Source organism: Pinus tabuliformis, chromosome J (assembly GCF_031772625.1).
Source record: "Pinus tabuliformis cultivar Carrire ecotype Pingquan chromosome J, CPIR1, whole genome shotgun sequence".
Taxonomy (NCBI): Eukaryota; Viridiplantae; Streptophyta; class Pinopsida; order Pinales; family Pinaceae; genus Pinus; species Pinus tabuliformis.
In genome coordinates, this window is record NC_142295.1 from 668,511,185 (window position 1) to 668,532,010 (window position 20,826).

The following is a 20,826-nucleotide window of genomic DNA, read 5'->3' on the forward strand; positions in this document are numbered from 1 at the left end:
CTTTTATAGCCCTGTTTCTATAAACTTCAAAAACTATAGTGCTGGTGTCGTGGTTCTGAGCTATGGGATAACGTTCCAAAATTTGGCTTGCTCTCCTTAAGCCTCGCGTGATAACCAAACCCACACTTAACTTTGGATAAAGCAGACTTAACCATAAACCTTTATCCTCGTATAGTGGGAATAAACACAAACACACGGGAAATAACATTTTCCACTTTTCCATAGCTTTGGCGCGATTTCCAATGCTTGCCTTTATTAGGCTCAATCTCCACCATAGATTTTCCTCCATCAGATCTAATGGGCACCTCCGATCGCCGATCAATCAACTTGCACGTCACTCCACCACCATCGATCCACTCGCGATAGATCCAACGGCTATCAGGGACTTCGGGTGGGCAAATCACGCAGAGAATACCCGCCTGATAAAGCGACATTCTCACTCCACCCTCTTGCTACGTGTCCATCGGTGAGCGGAATCGGGCGGTTCCCTCCTGAAACCGCTTACCTCTTATTCTCATCCCGAAATACCATTCCTGCTTATATTCCCACCTTTTCTCTTTGACTAACTCTCGAGCATGTTAGTGCCCGATGACCATAGATCTGCCACCATCGGCGGCTACGATGGCTTCTCCAAGTTCCTCTTCCGCTACTACTGAAGTCAATCCTCGTCCGTTGATCTCCGAGATCCAACAGTTCTTGTGCATGATTCTTCATCTGTCTCCTCACTCTTACTTTGCGGCATTTCTTCAGTGTTTTGTGGTTTCTATTCCTAAATTATTGGTCTTTGTTGACGAGAGATCTGTTGCTATTGATTTCCATATTGTCTCAAGTAGCTTGGGAGGCTTCGCAGGTGTGCGTGGAGGCCTGACTGTTACTTGCTATACCATTATGGTCCAGGCGTTCGTGATTGACATGACTAATGTCGTCTTCGCCCAGGAGAGGAGGACAATTGAAATATTGATTCATCATATAGTGTAGCTTTTTTGGGATTATGAGAATCATGTGCTCTGAGCATGACTGATTACAGTTGAAAACCTCTGCTAACATATATTCTCTGTTTTCCTCATGCAATCTCCTTCTTGAATTGATGTTTTGATTCTTCTTTTTTATTTTTTTCCCCCTGTAATATTTCTTGTGATATTCTTCAAATATATATCTTCTTTCTCGATCCTCATACTGGGTGAGGGAGTCATGGTATACTTTCTTCATAAACTTCATTATTCTCTTTGACAATCCCAACTGGTCTGTCAATTGCTTTGTTGGCATGGCTATCAGTGTCCTTATTTTGGTTTCCCAGGACATGTTTTATGGTTATTTTTCCCAGACTTTCAAAACTTGTTCTGATCCTTTGATAGATTTTGTTGATGGCTATGCTTTTGAAGTCCCTTTTGGCATCCAATGCGGCTATTATGATAGCCGAGTCCCCTATTATTATAGGGTCCTTGATTGCATTTTTGTTTAAAAGCCTTGTGCCTAGGAGAAGGTTGTATGCTCCAACCCTATTGTTTGTCATTTCTCCAAGGCTCCATTCATAGGTTATTATTTTTTTCCATTTGGATTTAATATAACTCTGCCTGCCCCTGTTTTACTTGGCTTATTTTTTGTGGCTCCGTCAAAAAAAAGAATGTGTCTCTTCTGTTCTTTTATCCATTCTACAAATTCTTTATCCTCCAATCTTAATTTCCATTTCTTGTTTGTGTGTAATTATTTATTTTTTGTTGTAGCTTATGCTTTTGCTTTGTTTTCTAACATTGCTTTGTTGTACCAATTTTTCTCTTCTTGTTGTAAATTGTTCTGGTCCATTTTTTAGATTCCGTTTGTACTTGCTATCTCTGCAACTTGGCTCCAAGTTTTTGCTAGGATCTTTCCCAGATTTGGCTTTTGTTCTTTGAAAATGCATTTGTTTCAGGGTAACCAAATTTTCCAACACAGGATTGAAGGGAGACATTTCCATATCCTATTTATTGTTGCCTTTTTTTCTTTGTATATGGGTAGCTTTTATCCCAGTTTTTATGAAGAGTTGTCAACTGAATTGTTGGATTTATGTTTATTTCAAAAGGACTTGTTGCATGTTTCCAGCACTCTCTCGCCACCATATAGTTTATGAAGAGGTGTTGGATTGTTTCTTCCTCCTTTTGACACATGACACATTTTGAGGGCCCTTGTATTCCTTTTTTTTTAATTTTCAGAGGTAAGAATTTTACCTTTGAGAAGGGTCCAAGTGAAGACTTTAATTTTGGGCAGACTCTTTGATTTCCACGCTGCCTTCCAAAGACTCCAATCATTTTGATTGTGAAGTTTTTGGAGGAAGTTGTACCCCGATTTCACTGTGTAATCCCCTCCATTTGGGTCCCAAACAAAGTCATCCTACTCTTCTTTGTTGATGGGCGTGGCCCCTGTCAGATGGACTTTTAAAATTTCTCACTTACTTTTTAGTCTTGGCGGTGTAACCAACTTTTTCCATCTTACCCAGTTATTCTAGTCCCAATCCGAAATAGAATAAAGAGTGTTAAAACTTTGCTCTTCCATCCATCTCTGAAGTCCTCTTAAATTTTGTTGCTGATTTAAAGGGTTTTTCCCCATTATTCTATCCTCTCAGATAGAAATTGCTTTTCCATTCCTTGGATTTTTGGATATTTGATCTCTAATAAGAGGAGTTATCCTTTTAACCAATTTCCAGATTTGGGTGCATGGCCTGTCTGGAATAGTATCAGTGAGTAGCTTTGTTCTATGACAATTTAAGTATTTCATTGTTAGAACTTTTTCCCACTAGTGATTGTTCCCATTTATCATTCTCCAGATAATTATTGTCCCTAGAGCAATGTTCATTAGTCCTGGTAGGCATATTTCTATACCTCCTTTTTCATAGGGAAGAGTAACTTGCTCCCATCTAACAAGGCTGAATTTTTTATTATCTTGTTTTCCTCTTTGCCGAAGGAACCTTCTAATTATTAATTGCATTTGCTTGTGGGCACTTGTCGGAGCCATAATGATTGCATACTGATATATAGACAAGGCCGAGAGAAGTGCTTTAATCAATGTCACTCTTCCTGCCAGGTTGCGCCACATCACTCCCCAGTTCTGAATTTTTTCCCTCATTCTCTCCACTTGCTTGTTCCAAAATTCTGATTTTACCACTTCCTTTGCTAAGGGTGGCCCAAGATAAGTGAATTGGCTCCAATTTATTTGTAAAGGTATTTCCAATATTTGTGAGATACGTCGCATCGTTCTTGTTGGGGTATTCCAGCAATAAATTCTGCATTTGGAGTTGTTTAAAATTCCTCCTGAAGCTAGGAGAAATTCATCCAAGGCTTTTTTGAATCGTCTTGCTATAATGCAGGATGCCCTGCCTATGAGAAGGGTATCATCTGCAAAGAGAGAGTGGTTTATATCTTTGACTCCTCTCGATATTTGAATCCCTGTTATTTCTTTCTCTTTTCTATGATTTTCAAGCATAGCACTCAGCGATTCAGCCATGATGATGTACAAGAATGGAGAAAGCGGACAGCCTTGCCTCTGCCCTCGTGTGCTTTGGAAAAATTTACCGGGTCGTCCATTGATTAATGGAGCTATCCATGGATTTGATATACATGCCTGGATAATCTCTATGAAGTTTATTGAAAATCCAAACCTTTTTAGAGCTGCTGCAAGAAGGTTATGGTTAACTCTATTAAAAGCATTAGCCATATCTAACTTAACAATAATTCCTCTCTCCTTTCTTTGGATACTGCTAGGAATAGCCTCTTGAACAATTATCACATTATCTGTTATTTGCCTCTTGGGGACAAATCCTCCTTGGTTTTCTGAAACTATTTCCGGAAGTAATTTTTTCATTTTGTTTGCTAGAATTTTGGTGAGTATCTTATAAAACGAGTTGCAAAGGGAGATTGGCCTATATCTGTTAAAATTTGTAGGATTGGGTTCTTTGGGAATGAGGGCTAGGAAGGAGGATTTTGTATTTCCTCCAATCTTTTTTTTGGAAAGCATTTTTGAGCATTTTCGTTAGATCTTTTTTGATAATTTCTCAATGTTGTCTGTAAAAGGCCATTGTAAACCCATCTGAACCTAGTGCTTTATCAGAGTGGAGATTCCACACAACTTTTCTGACTTCTTCCTCAGTAATTTCTTTGTCTAATTCCCTGTTTTGCTGGTCGTTTATTTTTTTTTATATGCTGCAAAATTTCTTCATTAGCTGCTTACTGGTCACTTGTTGAGAGGAGTTATTTAAAGTGTTTATGGGCTGCATTTTTTATTGCTTCAACTCCTTTTATTTCTTGAACATTTACTTGAATCTGTTCAATCTGATTTTTTGACCTCCTTATTTTCATTGTATTATGAAAGAAGGTTGTATTTTTGTCTCCGGATTTTAGCCAAAGGCATCTTGATTTTAGTCTGCTTTCCTCTTCTTCTTGCCTATTTTGCTTATATATTTCCAGATATATTCCCTTTTCTTGTATATGATCTTGTTTACTTTCTTCCTTGTTTTCTTTTTTCTTGCAAAGATTATCCATTTTTTTTGCAATTCGATTTTCCTAGCTTTGTCCCAGAGATCATCTTCTCTCGCCCAATTTTTTAAGTGCATCCTTAGGTTCTTTAGTTTAGTTTTCCAAACATAGTGGGGAGATCCTGTGACACTTTTTTTCCAGTTGTCCTTTATTTGTTTGCCAAAATCTTCCTTACTGTCCCAAATTGAATTATATTTGAAGGGAAGGGGTCCTTGATTTTCCAGTTTTCCCAAGGTTAGCACCATCGACTTATGATTTGAAGCTGAGTTGTGAACAATTTTACTTTTCACAAGAGTATAAGTAGTTGCTATGCTTTCATGAATAAGAATTTTGTCTTAAATCCATAATTATTTCCCAACACGGAGTGAAATCGTTTTACTCGAAAAATTTAGAGTCAAGATAGCAAGAAGAGTTGCAAACCTTCCCTCAATTTAGCTCTTCTGCGATCAAGCATTCAAGAAGTCCTAATGATGGATCCCAGTTGGGATTTGAAACGTTGACGAAAAAATGGTTTTTACTGTGAAATCTCCGGTAACTAAGTCAAAATTATTAATATGTTTCCATCATAATACAGGAAATATATATATATATATATATATATATATATATATATAATTTATTTAAATTGTAAAATTAATACTAACCTTAAAACTATTTTATTTATATTAACACTTATCCTATCATTATTATAAGAAATTGTTTTAATGAAACAATCCTCTTCACAGTAAGAATTGAATTCTTTTACCTCAATATATGAACGTGAACAATTGAATTCTTTTCCATCAATATATGAACATGATTGGATTGAACCTTTTAAAAGTACTAATAAATTGGTTGTTATATTATTGTTAACCTTTTAAAAGTATTAATAAATTGGTTGTTATATTATTGTTTTTTTAATCCTGGCTTGGCTCGGCTCGGCTCGGCTCATTGGTTGTTATATTATTGTTAATTTCTTTAATCATGGCTTGGCTTGGCTGGGCTCTCGCCTGATGAGAATGTGACTCGGCTCTCGCCTGATGAGAATGTGACGTTGAGACAAGATGTGGAAAAACATGATTTGTTTCATAATAATAAAGACAAATTCATTTTTTAACTGTAAGATTCGACAACTGCATGTGGACGCAAATACAGATGTTTGGAGGCATGAGATGAGAAGACGAGATGAGACTTAGCCATCGTCACCTTCACAAAATACATGACTAACGCCAATAAACTGAATTTTAACATATCCACATCCTTTTAATGCCAATATCCCATTAAGTCTACAATCTTTTCAAGTAATAAATTTTATCTCTACATTGTTAAATTTAAATGTTTTTGAATTTAATCACACATATTCTAATCTAAATAATTCATATAAATAACTATTTAAATTGGTAAAATTATATTTTTTATTAGCTTTTCAATTATATGAATCAATGAAACAATATCCTTTTAATCATTTAATTTAAATGTTATATTATCGTCTTTGTGTATATTTATTTATGAGTATCTTAAATTTAATTATTGAAAAAATATTATTTAATAATTTAATTTAAATATTATATTATTAACGTTTGTGTATATTTATTTTTAGTATCTTAAATTTAATTAAAAATGATTGAAAAGATATTATATTATTTATTTTTGAGTATCTTAAATTTATTGAAAAAATAAATGGAAATTATTATATTTATATAAACTTAATATAATTTTAAAAAGTTTTTCACAGCTTTACGTCTATTTTATCCAATTAAAAATAAAATATATTTCAAATGATTAGAAATAAGAATCCTATCCAACTTTATATCATCAAATCAAGCACAAAAACTTAAAAACAGATAGAGGGAGACACCCACCAAAAAAGGCTTAAAAACAGTTGGCGTCTCCTGAGGAGACATCAAATCCTAAAACAGTTAGCCTGATACACCTATGCAATGCTTTCTCTACAAGGGTGTGAGGACAGTCCACAACCTTGGCGTCGGGACTGCGTTCATCCTTTAGACGCCACGTACGCCCCTTAAAAGTTTACGGTGTCTGTATAAAAGCGTACAGAGAGGTCAGAGGCGTACCAGCAAAGATGTATCACATTTCAGTTTTGGGGGAGTCATTTTAGGTTCAAGGTCAAATTTCAAAGTGCCACATGGGATCCTATAAAGTCGTCACACCAGGGCAGCGCAGGGCAGGGCAGGGCAGGGCAGTGCATAAGTAGAAACACAGAAGAAGATGGAATGTTTGAGCAAATCATCATCTTGTTCTCTATATCTCAAATTTAGACTCGGGATTGATTCAGATTAAAAAGTTGTTTATCTTTTGATTAGTCTTTTTGAAATTCTAATTCCTCTTAAAAGGAATTCTTCCAATTTCAGAACAGAACCCAAAACAAAAAATCGGCAAAGTCAGAGGAAGAAAAATCATTGTAGCTACAGGGGTCCTGTGGACAGTTAATTCTGTTCACAGATCCCTTTGTAAAATCCGTAATTTATGTTGTTCTCAAAGAATCAATTAAAAAAAACCATATCTTTCTGGTTCTGCACGGCACTACATAATGGAAACTCAACATAAAATTTTCACTGAACATATTATAATTATGATGCAAAACTAATTATACATTTATTTTCCAGTTTCTCATATAAGCATGGATTATAACTTCTCACTAATCATAGTTTTTGGTTCACTGATCCCTATTTAATTATGATGCAAAACTAATTATACAATTACTTGCCAATTTCTCATATGAGCTCATGGATCATAACTTCTCACTAATCATAGTTTTTGGTTCACTGATTCCCAATGGTTATGGCCTATAGGTTCGAGTCCCTTTAAGTAGCTTCTGGTTTCTTTATAGAAATTAGATCTGCAGTCTACGTCATTGACAACTACTTTCTAAATTGATCACATCCATGGTGAGGAAAAGTGAATGTCATGTTCTGGACACTAGTTCAAATTTTCTCCTATTCAGGAAATTGATACAACTGTGAAGTTGTCGTTATGATATAAATTTTTGGAATGGGCAAGAATGTAAGGTGGGAATTAGGTATCATCATCGGTAACGAGGGGATTAGGAAAAGGAATTTGGAAAATAACTCAGCTAATTTCAATTTCAATTACAGCATGCCTGAAAGCAAATAAATTTGATTGCCGCCTACTAGTTACATGTTCATGTTTGTGTGTGCTGAAGCCTGAAGGTGTAATATATGTAGATATAACAGTTAGGGCACAATATGTGTGGCCCTGTTCGTTGTTGGACAGGAGCCCATTCATGCGATACAGATCTCATGCTATTTAGTTTTAAATATATATATATATATATAATGCATTCCGAAACAAGTTTATCGTCAACTCTGTAAACTATATTGCATATGTCAACTTGAAAGAAACATAGAAGAATCCCTAAAAATGTGAAGGGTTTGCCACACCCCCGAAAAAAATATTACGCTATATAATTCAATGACACATGTTTCAAACTGTTGGGACTTCGGATGATATATATAATTCAATGAAAGACACAAATTTCAAACTGCTGGAATATTGGATGATAGATATATAATTCAATGAAAGACAAATTTCAAACGGTTGGTGCCTTGGGATGATGATTATTTTGAGACAGTAATGAGCTATTCCATGGTTTTCAAATCACGCCATGCTGTTTCTTCCATATCTTCAACATGCTTAATTGCTTCAGTTTTTCTGTGATTCCAATCCTCGAGGAATCCATGTTGAATGTGCAAATTGCATGGTCCCGTGCCGGTTGGACTTTTCACCATCGACTCCCGCATGAACCTTCTCTCAACTCTATCCTTTCTGGAGCACAACATGGATTGACTACATACCTCCTTAGCTCCTTTTGGAATCACTGGTTTGTATTTCAACAACTTGGCATACTCGGTGAGGAGATGGAACATGTAGTCATACACATTTGACATCTTCAGCTCCTTATTCATGAAATTGCTCCCTGCTTCCCCAATGGCCTTTGCCTACAAAATACAAAATGCATAGTATGGATATTAGATTTTGCAGCAGCAAATCGGCAGAGAAATCCTATATATATATATATATATGGGATTCTGTGAAATCACCTTGTCTGTGTGATTGTTTCCCCAGTCAACGGCAAACTTGATGGACTCGCATTTTCTGTCAAGTCTAATAGGCCAGTAATGTTCAAGGGGCATAAGTGCCCTTGAAAAGAAGTCATAGTATAACGGTTTCACCATAAGGGTTGGAGAGTCACAGGCTAAAATATTCTTCAAGCTCACTGACCAGGCAGAGCCTTCAACGTATATTTTGTATCTGACAACACCATAGACATGTTAGAATGGCATTTATAAATACGCTTGAACTTACAATTACATAGGCTTTGCAGGTGGGAGACAACAAGAAACACGTGGTTATTGGTTCAAATCGAACACACAGTTATTTGTGAAAAGGAACCAGAAAAAGTTTGATGGCTTTGATTTTGGTTAAAATCAATGTGCAGGATCCTGACCTCAACTGAACTTGGGGAATCGTTTTAGCAACCAGTAACTGTTAGTTATATCACTGGCTTCGAACCTTTGACATGTCCTTCTAAATCTGACTAGTTAAAATTACGGTAAAGACAGAAGATGGGCATACGAACCTGTGATGGCATTGATCAGGCAGTTTGGAATGTTTAAAGCCTTGTCCTGATTCTCTGATCCAGTCCTAGAAAAGAAAGAGAAGGGGGTTAGTGTGAGGTTATTTGTTTGTGGGTATAGAAATAGAGAGGGAAGGTAATACTAAATAGTAAGGAATCACCTGGTTGTAGAGGCGGGCATTCCAATCAGAAAGATTGCATTTCATAAGATCCTCTCTCACAGCGGCTACATAGGGGTTACCCTTCCAGAATGCAGTGGGATCTCTATCTTCCCATTTCAGTTTCTTGGTGCCTTTGCGGATGTCGTTCAGCAGACCGTCCCAGGGTCGTGTATTGACTTCAGCCCTGGAATGGGGAACATAAGACCAGATGAATCCGTTCTTCATTGTGATATTAGTACAGAAATGGAAGAGCAGAGGGATGAAGAGACTTTTACCAACCCCAGAAAGACCAGTCAGGAAAGGCAATGTCGAGAGTCTTATCATCGCCGCAGTAACGAAACAAGGGCGGAGGAGGAAGAGTGGCACTGGCATAGGCATCGGCTCTTATGACAGGCCAGTCAACGCAGTCGAACATGAGATCCAGATCGGGAAGCATCCCTCCATAGTTTTCCATGAGCTGAATCAGACCCCATATCGTAAACACGTCTCTTGTCTGGAAAGACTTGGAGTATGTTCGTATATACATCCGCCCTTTCAATATAACCAGCCTGAAGCTTGCCGTCCTTCTAGCTCTCTCCACCATCTCCAACGTGATTCCACTCTCCCGCCATGGCTTCAGATCCTCCTCAATAAATCCGAAGTAACTGGGGCAAGCCCGCCTCACTTTAGGATCCCACTTCTCCTTCACAAACTCGTCAGGCTGCCAGCTGCTACACGCGTTACCAACTGAACAGTTAAATACTCTGCCATTTCCAGTGGGCGGAGAAGTGGGTAACTTGACCTGGGTGTCTTTGGACAGAGGAGTGGTCGACTTCACCTGCCCATGTCTGGGCGGAGAAGTAGGCGACTTCACCTCAGTATGTTTGGGCGGCTTGACCTCAGTTACATGTTTGGGCGCAGCGATAGAAATAGCCATATCCTTGGCCTTGGCTGATCCATCGTGCATACCCATATCCTTGGCCTTGGCCTTGGCTTTGGCTGATCCATCGTGCAGACCCATATCCTTGGCCTTGGGCTCGAATGATCCATCGTTCATACCCATATCCTTGGCCTTGGCTGATCCATCGCGGATCACTGTGAACTGCTCGCTCCACTGTGCTATAGTTGGGCGTTCGCTCCACAGCACGATTGACTGCAATAAACACTAGGCGTCGTCAGATTCGGAGTGAGAAGACTTTGTGCAGCATTTTTATTATGAAGTGCAAAAAGTAATGAGAAACAGAGACCCATTCCCGCACCCACCCGGGGCCTGAAGAAGAAAAAAAAGGTGCAGAGGAGCACAAGTAGCAAAACCAGGAAGGAGAACAAGCCTGTCGGATGTGAGATCCGACGGCGGAATTCGATCGGCAATTTATGATAATTAGATGCTCTATGCTTCAACATCATGATCAGCTCACTCCGACGATTTTGGGGGCGCAAGAACACTTGAAAACTGGAACTGGAACTGGAACCCTCCACTCCACTCCCCTCCCCTCCCCTGAGAGAGAGATCAATGACACGATTCTGTGTCTACTGTTCCCTTGCCAACGCAAACCCCCCTATGCTGTACCCCACTACGTCATACATCATCTTCTATTTATTTTTTTTCAATTCTTTTTGTTTTTGTTTTTTTTCAATGAGATCTGCGTGTACGCCAGCAACACACTCCAACTCATTAGCCGGCGCACCATAACAGTATCACGATAATCTAGGGCTTCCCAATTTGTGTTAGTGCACTAGTTATTAATTCATTATTCGAATCATTGTCGTTTTGTAATTATCAAATGTATTATTGTTCTAACATTTTGATTTTACTAATTATTATACATGTTAGAATTAAATATAATTTTTTACCGAATTAATTAATTAAATTATTTTTAATTAAGTTACTTATACATTCATAAAACACAATTTAAACAACAAGAAATCACAATCTCACACGAAGTTGTATCATCGAATTTGAGGAAAAAGGTCATTTTGTCTCCTAATTAAATTGAACCATACAAGAATGTTAGATCCATAAGAGTTATGGTAAGGAATATAAACCGTGACTCTAGACACATGCTATATGTAAACAACATTATCTTAATATAAAGTTGTTGGTTTTTTCTTTGTTGACAAAAAAGGAATGTAGATTGTGGCTAGAAATTAAAAACAAAAAAAAAATAGAATATAAATAGAAGGGTCATAAAATGTTCTCGTATGTGTATCATTTTACGGTTATTCATTCATGCTTATTTTTCAATGTCTAGTGCAACCTAATAATATGTTCTCACATGTGTATCATTTTATGGTAATTTGTTCATGCTTATTCTTTCAATGTCTAGTGCAACCCAACAATGGTATTAAAGCAAGTTTAGGTCATAAATGTTAGATATGTCATTTTGAGCCCATTGTGACATTCCCTCAACCAACTTGGCATGACATATATTTCTTAGTTTGATGCTCTCTATGAATGTGTTCCTCCTCATCCATGCTTGTTTTCTTGTTTACAGTGGGAAAACCATCAGGAAACCCTTGCATTCATTAGGCCTATCCAAATTTGTGAAACTCAAACTATGTTCCTTGAGTTTCTTATTGAAATGCAAATGTCTTTCCAATCTCATTGAAATTAGTTGTTTTAAATCAATCTTGTATGTATTAGCTCCCATCTCTATTATTGTTACTGGACTATTTTTGGTATTGAACTTGAGGCCATTTTTAAGCAATTCCAAATCATTGTAGCCTATGAATGCTATAATTCATGAATCATTTCACATGCTCTTAAGTTTAGGTTTCCAAGCTCCATGTATTCGATTTGTTTCTATTTCTATTAAATTATGAGCATTTAAATGGCTTCATATGCTTCTTCTTATCGTGGGGGATTCTCTAACCAAGGTTTCGGTCATTCTTCATGGGGATGCTTTGAAGAACATGAGAAAGATTAGCAATGTCATGCAAATTCATCTGAAAAAAGGGTTTATTTGTCACTCAAATGTGCCCTCATAGCTACAGTGATTGGGATTTATTTGCATCTTATGTTGAATATCGACAATCTTCTCACAAGGCTTGCTTGCAACAACTCTAGTCTTGGAAGAAAGACCATGTTAAAGAGTTGTTGTTTCCTAGGATACCAGAATAAAGATTTCAACCGCAAATTAAGGGAGCTCCCCACTATCGATAGGTGTGTTCATTGCATGTTCACGGTGTTGACATTCCAACTATTGAGGGAATACATAATGTGCTTGACCTCATTAGAGTTGTCAAAAATGGGCACCAGAAATGTATGCTATAACACAATATTCATGGGGAGCCAATCATTTACATTAATGGACAATCTTTTGTTTTACAAGAAGTTAAGAAACCCTTTTATAATCTTGAGTAATATATGTCTTTTAAGGCTTAGAATGATCCTTCCTTCAATCCCCTTTTATAATCACATTCAATTCAATAATGATAATAAAAAGAATGTAACATTCAAATAATTTTTTTGTAAGTTTATTGGCTAAATTGCACTGTAAATGGGTGCACTTTCGGTAAAACCCAACATCCTCATCAAGTTGGCCACATAGAGGATTATCGTTTTTTATAGCCCCCAACCTCCCAAGATGTATGTCTCCCATCCAATTGCTTATCTATTCTAGTTTTGTTTGTATGCATGTCAAAAGGTGGTTGAGTAGGTCATAGGTACAATTGTTTGTCATAAATATTGGGTGTGCCTATGGGATTAGTCCTATGGAAACATAGGAAAATTTGAGTAAACATAGACGAGCATCTCTTTTCCATCTCAACATACACTCCTTGGTTTGTTGACATAGCCAATTTTCAGACTACTAGGAAGCTTCCTCCTCATTTATGTTAGAGAGAGAGATGCAAGATCATCAGGAAGAGCACTTCCTACACATGGTTCATAGGTTGCTTGTTCAAACTAGGATCTAATTAGATTCTTAAAAGATGTGTGAGAGAGGATCCCTAGAAGGGTGTATTAAAGAATAGATTCGACAACTAGAAGGGTTGCTATAGGCATACAAGGGAGTGTTCTAAGATCCTAAAGGGCACCACCCAAGAGAGAAGTGGAGCATGAAATCCAACTATTTTCATACTTTTCATTTCCAAATGTTGGGGTGTATTGTAAGTCCATTCTAGAAGCAAGCAATTTTAAGAAGTAGTTACAACAGTTGTTGGAGTAAGGTATGATTCAACCAGGTACCTCACCTTGTTGGTCATCCATTATAATTGTGCCAAAGAAGGATGGGAGTTAAAAAATGTGAATTGATTATAGAAAATTAAAAAAGTCTACACTCAAGAACATGTATCCTCTACCCAAGGTTAATGATCTATTGGATCAATTGCAACAAGAAAAACATTTCACCAAGATGGATTTAAAATCAAGGTATCACTAGGTTCAATTCAAATAATAAGAGACCTACAAGACCACCTTCAAAACAAGACAAGGTTTATATAAGTGGTTAATCATGCAATTTGGTCTATACAATCCATTAGCTACATTCATAAGACTAATGAATGATGCAATATGCCCTTATCTAGATTCATTTGTTATTATTTATTTGGATGATATATTGTTTTATAGTGTTAAATGGGAGGAGCACATCTCACACTTGATGTAAGTGCTAGAGAATTTGAAGAAGCACCAGCTACTAGAAAATATAAAGAAATGTGAGTTTGCATAGTAGTTATTAGTGTATTTAGGTTATGTGATTGGTGGATGGGAACTCAAGTTATCCTATAAAGAAGGAGGCCATCATGAAGTGGGTGGTGCCTATAAATGTCTTTGAAGTAACCAACTTCATTGGGGTATCACAGTACCTAAGTAAATTCATAACTTCATTTTGAGCAGTAGTTGCACCACTCCACACTATAATGGTGAGTGGAAAAGGTTTCCAATGGGGGAAGGGTTAGTAGAAAAATAAAATCATCCAAGTAATATTTATCACATTACCAAACTTGTACTAACCCTTCGAAGTAGAGATAGATACAAGTGGGTGTGCCATGGGAGTGGTCTTGATGCCTGGAGGAAGGTCTATATGCTATAATTTCAAAGTGTTTCATGAGGAAATTCTCAAGTACCCTATATATTACAAAGATCTCTATACCTTGGTACAAGTTGTTAAGAAGTGGAAACATTATCTAATGGGAAATGAGACTATCATCCACACAAATCACCAACTATTATAATACTTGCAGGCCTAAAGTAAGCTACAATGGATCATATACAATACAAGTGGATGTGGTTCTTGCGGTAGTTTCATTTAGTAATCAAGTATAAGAAAAGTAGCACAAACATGTTTTCTACCATGCCTTCAATGCCATCCACATTAAAACTTACAACTTTGGGAACTTTGATGTACATGGATCCTTTCACCCATGATGAATACAGAGAGACATATACAAAGGATGAGTCACGAGACATATATAGAGCTAGAGTCATGTAAATAATGGTGATAACAAAGTTGACTATCATCTCCATAATGGGTTACTATATATGCTATACAAGTTTTGTGTTTATAAAGGTGGATAACTACAACAAATCAGAGAGGCTCGCACCTCTAAAGTTGCAAGGCATTTTGGTGTAAGGAAAATAGTGGACAACTTACAAAGCTATGTGTATTGGCCCAAAATGCAATAAGATTTCACAAGGTTCATTACGTGATTTATTCTTTGTTGTATCAACAAACGTAGTAATAGGAAACATGGTCTATACCTTCCCTTACCTGTGCCCAATTGTCCTTGAGCAAGAATTTCCATGGAATTTGTGGGAGTTTTTTCAATAAATAAGAAGCAGTATGAATACATGTTCATAGTCATTGGCAGGTTTACTAAAATGTGTCTTCTTGTGCCCTGTAAAACAACCATCAAAGGGAATGAAGTAGCAAAATTTTTCAAATTTAAATACACTTTGGAATACCAAAGAGTATCATTTCAAATAGGTACACTAGATTTCTCAATGCATTTTGGACTTGTGGGAGAATATGGACATAAATTTAAACAGGTATACATCATTCCATCCACAATCAAATGAGCAAACAAAAGTAGTCAATACTAATACAGTGCAACTATTTCTAGGTTATGATCAAAAGCATCTAAGGACTTACAATGAAAATATAATCTATATATAACACTCGTATAATAGAGAATTCCACACTTCTACTAGTAAATCCCCATTTGAAACTTGTTTATGATATTTTCCACTTTCACCTTTAGATGTTGTATGTGCGAAGCAAGGAGGAGTGAGGGAGTATCTCATAGGGGATGCTTTAAGAGCAAAAGAATTTGTTAAAAAATTTAGGCAAATCCAGTTGCAAGTATAGGAGACACTGAAGAAGTAAGAAGAAAAATACAAGGATGGGCATGATCAACACAGGAGAGACAATACATTAATTCCCAAACAGCTACGTAAATAAGAAGCATTCTCATAAGCTAGAAAAGTCGAATTAATGAACTAACTGCCTACATTATGCATGAGGAAAGTTGCTGAAAGGAATGAAAGCATGGATGAGATGTAAAACAAGAAAGAAGATAGAAGAGATTCCAATGAAATATTACTTTGCAAAACTGATCAAATGCTAACTTAAATACAGTAAACTCTAAAGCTCATGCAAGAAATAGAAATATGTGTTTTTGGGGCTGCATAAGGGTCCCTTCCTCAAATCATGATCCCAAAGGGAGGAAATGAGGCCAAGACACCTACTAATAGCCTTTTTGTACTTCTTTCATCCCTTCTAACCTGCTACTAAGGTAAGGCACAAATGGAAGCAAACTAATAAACAACCAATACAATCTACACTACTTGAAATGAAAATACATCTAAAGGAAAATTAACAATGAAGCCATGAGACCAATCTAATCATACAGATACAAGAAAGAGGAGCCTTGCCTACTAGGGTTGGGCCCTAACCCAAGATCTTCAGCCCTCTAAGTTAAGTATGTGCTGGCTCAAAACAAAACTCATTCTTATTACCAAAACACAAATTTACATCAGTAAAGCTTTCACAAGTCCGGATCTCAGAATGGGAGACAAATTATGGATATTTTTGAACAAGGGGAGGTTATATGGTCTTAGTAATAAAATCAAGGCTCTTTGATATGATCAAGTTTTGAAATAATGGAAAAGTTTGTTAGAAACCAGGACAATACTGAGAGGGGGGTGAATAAGTATTGTAGGAATTGTAAAAAATTATTTCACAGGTAAAGAACACTACGACACCAATAAACACTTCAACAACAATTCATATCAACATCATAAAAATCAACATGAGAAGCACAAATAAAATATCACACATAGATTCTTCAAACTTTTCTTTAATTTACTTCACAAATGCAAGCTTCTACTTGTTGTTACAATTTTTTTTTTTGCTGCAACCATAAATAAGCTACTACTCCCTAATATATCAACTATAACTAAAAGGAGATACAACCCTTATTTTATCAACTACCATTGGAAGGATCTCCAACCCCTATCAATTTTCGAGCCACTATAGGAAGGAGCTACAACCCCTGATATGTAAGTTACCACTTGCTTGACCTTTGATTCATCATTCATACAATTTTCAAACTCAAATCATGAAGGCCATTTCCTTTCACTAAAAAATAAATTTCTCACCTCAATCACTCACCATAAACACCATAAAATCACCTTCAACAGCCTTTGATCACTGATCAATCCACCATCCACACTAGCAACATCAATCCATGAATTCCTTATCAACCACAATATTACACAATTAATTCTTCTTATAAAGAATTTTGACCGATATTTTTAGTTCTTTGAGCTTTAGTCATCTTGCACTTGAATTTCACTTATCAAAGGTTTTGATCTCATCAAATTCTTGTTTTTCTATTTGTGGAATGTCCTCCTGATGTGCGAAATAAGTCTTCAATCTTTTCTTACCTGTCTCTATGAGAAAATCTGAGTTTAATTGTTGTTTTTCTCCATTTTGGTAAGTTACGGGATTTAGTATAGGTTTTTCTAAATCTGGTTGACTCCAAATTTAGCCAATACTACTAAATATTCCTCCATATATTTCATGTTTCCATTTGAGTTTCCAACTCATTCACGAATTTGATTTAAATCTTTATTCCTTCGCTTTAATATGGCATAAATGCCAAATTTTAAGTGTTGTTGATTCGTTCATGCTAGACCTTCAAAATATGCCCAAGTGCTTTAACACTGCCAAAATATTAAATATGATCTCCACTTGGCCCATTTCTTTGTCACCCTTGGAGCTTAATCCAACAATAAAAATTTCATGCCCTTGGTTATCACTTCCACATAGAATCAAGGCTTGGTGCTCTAAGCTTGGCCTTGATCCTTTATTTCTTGATGCACTTTTGAAAACACCCTCGAGGTCTCCCTTCTGGGGTTACATTTCATGTGAGTCCATCACTTTCCTTGTGTGCTTATACCATTGGTCCTCTGATGTCGATGTGTACACCCTTTTTCCTGCCATGTGTCCTAGAGGCTAGTCAGCCCAGAGCTATATACATGCACTTACTTTGAAACCTCCAAGATCGAAGACCTTTCGAGTTCTGGGATGATGTGTCGTGATGGGACCACTAACTCCACATCTAAACGAATCACATACTAGTTGAGATGAGTTGTATTTCCCCCATTGATCCAGCATATCCTTTTGGTTCTTCCGGGGAAGACCTCTTAGGATGAGATGCCTCATGGGGACCTCCCGCTACAACTCCCACCAATCAACACACCTGTACATGTTGACATCCTCCCAGAGTTATGTCATCATGGGATTACTCCACTTGCACTCAAATTTATACCTCCAGGGAAGGTCTCCCGAGGTGATGTGGCTCTGGGGACCACCGCTTTACAAACTCCCCCAATCACTGCTCATTCTTCTACTATGTTGATTGTCCACACCCTCTTAGCTCTTCATTAGAAAATTTGTTGTGTTTGGCATATCACCATTTTAACAAGCTTCACCAAGTTAGCTCTACAACCTTTGACTTTTGTGTACTGATTTTGTACTGGCAATAACTTATGATCCGTGAGGTTATTTGTAGACTTCCATATACCACTGGAAATCTTTTTCGGAGCTTTATCCATCTAAATAGTTTCCAACTGAATTTGACATGATCTGTTGTACCAAAAATGGATCCAAAGTCTTTGCACCTTCATCATCTTTGTGTTTACCATACTTTGAGTTGATTTTCATTATTCTTGCAACCATCTCTACTTTTTCCTTCCTCTTCTTTTCCTTTTCCATCAATAACATATTCTAAAATTATCCCCTTTGGTATTCATGGCAACACCATAATCCAAGCAAACAAAATAACACCACTAGAAATGATTATAAAAGAAAAATCAAAGTGTACTTCTTACTTCTCTTTCTTCTCCCCTTGTGGTTGTTTCTTCCCCTATGATGCACTTCTCCTTTAGTGTACTTCTACTCTGGTGTACTTCTCCTTTTGTGGTGTTACTTCTCCCCATTTCTTTTGTTTGAGGTACTTCCCCGCTTTGACATTGATGGAAAAGAAGCTAATGTGCTCCCCCTGCAAAAGATCTCCCCTTTTTTGTTGATCTTGTGGACTTGACAACTTTCATGTAATATGTTGAGTGCTTACCGGTTATCTTTCTTCCTCATAAGGAAGTTTTAGTGGAGGGAGTTAAGAGGAACTACTCTTGATCTATGCCTTAAATATTCAAATTGATCTCTTGGGAGAGATTTGGTGAATATATCAGCTACCTGGTCTTTTGTGGATACATACTATAACTTGAAAATATGATTTGCCACTTTTCTCTTAGAGGAAATGGTATTTGATTGGAGTATACTTTGTCTTTGAATGAAAAACAAGGTTCTTGGATAGGTTTATGGCACTTGTATTATCACATATGATAGGAGAAGGATGATCATATCACACTTGTGCATCCTGTAAGGTCTACTTCATCCATAAGAGTTGATTGCAACAAGAAGTTGTTGCTACATATTTTGCTTCAACATTAGAGAGACAAAGATTGAGGCGTGCTTCTTGCTCAACCATGAAACTAGACATTTACCAAGAAAGAAAGCATCGCCATTAGTGCTCTTTTGATCATACACATCACCTTCCAAATCAACATTAGTAAAAACAGTCAGTGAAAAATATTTACCTCTGGGGTACAAAAGTTGAAAGTCCATTGTGACTCTTCGTTATTTGAGAATCCTCTTTGATGTTAGGAGATGGCTTTGTCTAGGGGTTTCTTTAAATCTTCCAACAATATCAATTGCTTGCATGATTTCTAGTCTTGAGGCTATAAAATAGAGGAGGATGCCAATAATGGATATGTATAAAGTTCAATCTACCTCTGGTGATTCATCAGTCTTGGTTAGCTTGCATCTTGTAACCATTGGAGTGCTTACTAATTAACAATACTCCATGTCAAATTTCTTCAAAACTTCCTTGAGGTACCTGCTTTGTGAGATAAAAATTCCTTTGCAAGACTGTACAATCTATAAACCAAGGAAATAAGAAAGTTCTCCAAGCATATACATCTCAAATCCGGTCTTCATATCATATGCAAACTAGCAAGTTAGTGGATCTGAATCACTAGCAAAAATAATATCATCAACATAAACAATCGTCACTAAGAATTTTCCATTATTACTTTTCACATATAAATTACTATCAATTGTGCCTCTTTTAAAACCATACTTGAGCAAATAACTATCCAACTTGGAATACCAAGTCTTTGGTGGTTGCTTGATACCATACAAGGATTTGTTTAGCTTGTAGACATAATCAAGCTGATCTGAAAGCTAAAAAACATTTGGCTGCTCAATGTAAACTTTTTCTTGCAACTCTCCATTCAAGAAGGAAGATTTGACATCCATCTGACAGATCTTGAATTTCTTGAAAGTAGAAAAGGCCAAAAACATTCGGATTGCCTCTAAGTGAGCTACAGGAGCAAAGGTTCATCAAAGTCCAAACCTTCAATTTTTGCATATCCTTTGCAAACTAATGTTTCCTTGATTCTCACCACTTTACAAATCTCATTCAATTTGTTCTTGAAGACCCACTTTGTGCCAATGATATTCCTGTTCAGTGTTCTAGGAACAAGTTCCAATAACTTCGCGGTAGGCTGTCAGGGAGGTCGATTCTCTAACCTAACATTGCCCTAGATCATATGTTACAAGTATGAAAGCACAGGAAAAACATACAGAGGAATTTCTTTTTTGTCATGAACTCGAGCCAAAAAACTTCAACTAGGAATTCTATAACAAACTTTTCACAAAGCAGCCAGGTTTTGACATCAAAAGCCAATCGATGCTTATTACAAATGAAGAAATATATAAAAAATTACAATCTGCCAGCTATCACTGGTCCTTAGGATACAAAATCAATAAAAATAATAAAATAAAACTAAACTTAGCCTATACATTACAATTTTATGGAAATAAAATCATATAATAATCTCAAATATTGCCAATCTCAAATATTTTGCAAGAAGATTGGAACTGCTAGAATTTTGATTCTGAAATGAATTTAATTATGCATTGATTCCTCCCTCGAAATACGAAACTTTCTTCTATCTGTTGGGTGTTTTTTGACTGATAATTCATCCCTTGGAATCAATGATATGACAAATGGC

The 20,826-nt window shown here is 36.6% G+C and overlaps 1 protein-coding gene across 1 annotated transcript; it reads right to left on the bottom strand.

Annotated features, from left to right (window-relative positions):
• Positions 1-7,879: 7,879 nt before the first annotated feature.
• On the bottom strand, positions 7,880-10,794 carry LOC149228645 (uncharacterized). Its single transcript, XM_089378314.1, has 6 exons — positions 10,506-10,794; positions 9,539-10,395; positions 9,264-9,447; positions 9,106-9,170; positions 8,567-8,777; positions 7,880-8,464 (listed from the first exon to the last, which is right to left on the bottom strand). The coding sequence occupies exons 1-6, from the start codon at positions 10,647-10,649 to the stop codon at positions 8,105-8,107; spliced, it is 1,821 nt and encodes a 606-aa protein (XP_089234440.1). The 5' UTR covers positions 10,650-10,794; the 3' UTR covers positions 7,880-8,104.
• Positions 10,795-20,826: the final 10,032 nt, after the last annotated feature.